The sequence below is a fragment of the Sphaerulina musiva genome (assembly GCF_000320565.1).
Source record: "Sphaerulina musiva SO2202 unplaced genomic scaffold SEPMUscaffold_43, whole genome shotgun sequence".
NCBI lineage: Eukaryota > Fungi > Ascomycota > Dothideomycetes > Mycosphaerellales > Mycosphaerellaceae > Sphaerulina > Sphaerulina musiva.
The window spans coordinates 1-3,237 of record NW_016017425.1 but is presented as its reverse complement, the minus strand read 5'-3'; the positions used below and the strand labels follow the sequence as shown (position 1 = coordinate 3,237).

The 3,237-nt window shown below is 49.8% G+C and overlaps 1 protein-coding gene across 1 annotated transcript; it reads right to left on the bottom strand.

The window, feature by feature from the left end:
* Positions 1 to 175: 175 nt before the first annotated feature.
* SEPMUDRAFT_21941 (uncharacterized protein) lies at positions 176 to 541 on the bottom strand (the record flags this gene model as incomplete). Its single annotated transcript, XM_016908345.1, has 2 exons — positions 176 to 322; positions 401 to 541. Coding segments are annotated over 2 exons (288 nt in total), but the record flags the coding sequence as incomplete, so codon positions are not given.
* Between the last annotated feature and the right edge of the window lie 2,696 nt (positions 542 to 3,237).

The following is a 3,237-nucleotide window of genomic DNA, read 5'->3' as shown; positions in this document are numbered from 1 at the left end:
CCATTCTCATAACAAACAGGTCATACCACAAGCGAGGTGACTCAGCCAATCCATAGAGAGCCTTCTCAAGGATGAAGCAGGCATCTGGTCCAAATCCATACTCCTCCATCCCTTCAGGGATTGAACAATACACAGTGTGAGGAATGGTGGCATTTGGGAAGGCATTCACTACATCCCATTGCCGGGTTTTCAGATTCCTTGCAAAGGCCAGGGCAGTGATGGCCCTGAATACCTTGTAACCAAGTGTGGCAGCATAGGTTTCATGGGTTGATGGCAATTGAAGATCCCCACGGACACAGAGTCTGGCCTTGTACCTGAGAATCTCACCAGTTGATGGGTCTGTTTTGTAGGCAAATACCCAGACCAATGGTACTTTGTGGCCCTTGTGACCAAAGAATACCCTGAATGTCCTCTTGCCCATAAGCTTTCCAGCTTCATCAAATGCTGCTTGCCTGAACTGTTGGTGATGGACATGCCTTTCCATCTCTTTCCAGTTGGCAGGGGGTGACAGTGAACTCGTCACTTGATGAGGATCCTTGAGGTTGGGTGGAGTGTAGGCTTGGAGTGAAGCTGCAGCAGCAGAACTCAGTTCATCCAACCGTCCAATTCCATGGTCGATCCATCGTCCATGGTTGTCCACACTGTACCAATGGGTACTTTCTTCCACCTCCCCATCTGAGGCAGGGTGCTGATGAGAGACCGAAAAAGCGGAGGGTAATGAAGAAGCGGGTGTACCCGGTGAGGCCCCCGGGGCCTGACCATTATCTCTGGCAGGTGTTTCTGGCGGCGTTGGGTATGATGACTCCTGTTCCTGTTGTGGCCCTTCACCTCCCTGCTGTTCACCACCTCCCTGAGGTTGGACAGCAAAAGTCGGAATATTTGTGGCCAGGAAAGGGTCATCCATAGAACCATCAGAATTTGGCTCTTCAGGCATTGAGATTGAGTCAATCACAGTCTGGTGAATGGCAGCAGGAACCAACTCTCCAAGTGTCTGCCCATTGATATCCAGCGGATTGTATCTCTCATTATCCTTGAAGACCACATCTCTTGTCCTGATCACCTTATTGAGTGAAGGAATCCAGATCCAAAAAATATTGGTGGAGGCATACCCAATCAGGTACCCAATATGAGCTCTCTCTTCCATCTTGTCTCTCTTGGCAATGTCTCTACGAAGAGCGAAGGCCTTGCAACCAATGGGGTGGAGATGGCCAAGGAAGGGCTTCTTGGTTGTGACTTTCTCAAATGGAGTCATCCAATTGAGTTTGGCAGTAGGGGTCCTGTTGAGTAGGTAAACAGCTGAATCCATAAGCCATGGCCAGAGTGTCTTTGGTAGTCGACCATCAATCCTGAGAGTCCTGGATTTGGTAACAATCTCTCTTCCAGCAACCTCACTTGCTCCATTCTGAGCAGGGGTACCAGCAGCAGTGGGTAGAGTATTGATCCCCTGCCTGGTAATGGCTTTGCCAGCATCCTTTCCCATGGTTGCTTCCATATCACAGCGAACCAGGATGGTTTTGGCACCAAAGGACACTTCCATCTTCTTGAAATGTCCTGGAAATTTGGCAATTGCTTGTGGCTTGGTTGCCACAGGATCACCAACATGATAGCCCTCCTGGTCATAGTACCAGTGGCTGTAAAACTTGAAGACCAATCCATTTGGTCCAGGGAGAGAAGGGGTCATATCAATGAGATCCCATGAACAGACAGCCATCTTGGCATTCTCTGCCTCAGGCAGCACCTCTCTGTGCTTGTCTTTCCTCCTTGAAATCACTGCTTTGGCCTTGGCCAGCAAGCAGGTGTCACAGGTGACACTGTTCAAAACCTCTTGGCCATAGTCTGGGCCAGGTTTCATCTCAATTACCTGGCAACCCTCAGTTGCAGGTTCCAAGTTCTCAATAGCCCTCACAGATGGATGGCCTAGCAACTGATGCCATTGATTGGCTGTTGCTGTCAAAGGTGGGAGTGGTTGGTAACTGGATTGTGCAGCAGCAGTAAATCCAGTAGGTGACGTTGAGGCAGGTGAGGTTGACTTCCCCGCATTCTCAGAGTGTGGGGTGCATATTGACTTCACCTCCTCAATTCCAGTGGTTCCAGCAACACTCTCTGTTGCAGGTAACCTTTCAATGATCCAGTGACCGTGTCTGTCGTCACTGTGTTCAGGGGTAAGGTATGCCCAGAGCCTGGGTTCCTCATGAGGTTGGCCAGTAATCAATCTATCAGGCCAGTTTCTGGTGTCATGGTGAATCCCCTTTTTGTTGAGGATTTGTAGTGAGACCAAGCTTGTGAAGAATCCCGGAATGAGCCTTGCCTTGAGAAGAGTGAGCTTCCTGGTAACTCCATTACCCATATCCAGATTGATGGTGGCATCAACAATTGCCTCAGGTTGGTACCTCTTGTCCCCAGATATCACTGTATCAGAGGAGGTTGGTAACTCAGACCTGACGATCCTTGCCCTCATGGACTCATTGATGATGTGAACATTGGCACCGCCGTCCAGAATCACAGCGTTGTGAAGGCGGGTGTGGTGGCCAATTGAACCAACAGATGCTTCAGGGGTCGATTCCAGGGTGGCAGCGGCAGCAGTGTCCTCGCTTTCTGCGGTCATACCTGACTTGTTCTTGGCTTCTTTGTCCTTCGACCCTTGACCTTGAGCAGCGTTGTAAGCTTGAATTGCTTTGTCCACTCTCTCTTTCAGGTTCTTGTCCTCCTTGAATCTCTTCTCAATCTTCTTCTTTGTATCATCTCTTGGCTTCCATGCCTCAGGCCTCGGGTACTCGGCATTGAGGTAGTAGCATTCCTTCCACATGTGGTTCCTACCACAGAGACATGGTTTGCTTGGTCTTGAAGATGAGGATCGGTTTGAGGACGAAGATGATTCGGTTGCAGCGGCGGTTGAGATGCTGGCGACGGTGGTTCTGTGCTTGCTCTTGAATTTGGTGTCTCCATTGTGCTGAAAGTAGGACTGCCAGGCTCTCAATTCTGAATGGAGAGTTGTCACCTCCCCATCATTCTGCTTATCAAGCAGCCTCCCTGTCCTTGTGGCCACATAGTCTCCATACATTGGAGCCATAGAAGACAACCATGCCTGGGTGGATTCATTGTCTGCTTGCTGGCCAACAGCATCTCTCTTTCCACACCAAACGAACCAAAGGTGCATATGGTCATGAATGGACTTTCCATATGGTGGGTGAGAAAGGGTTTCCAACTCTTTCTTCAACAACTGAGTAGCAGCCAGGG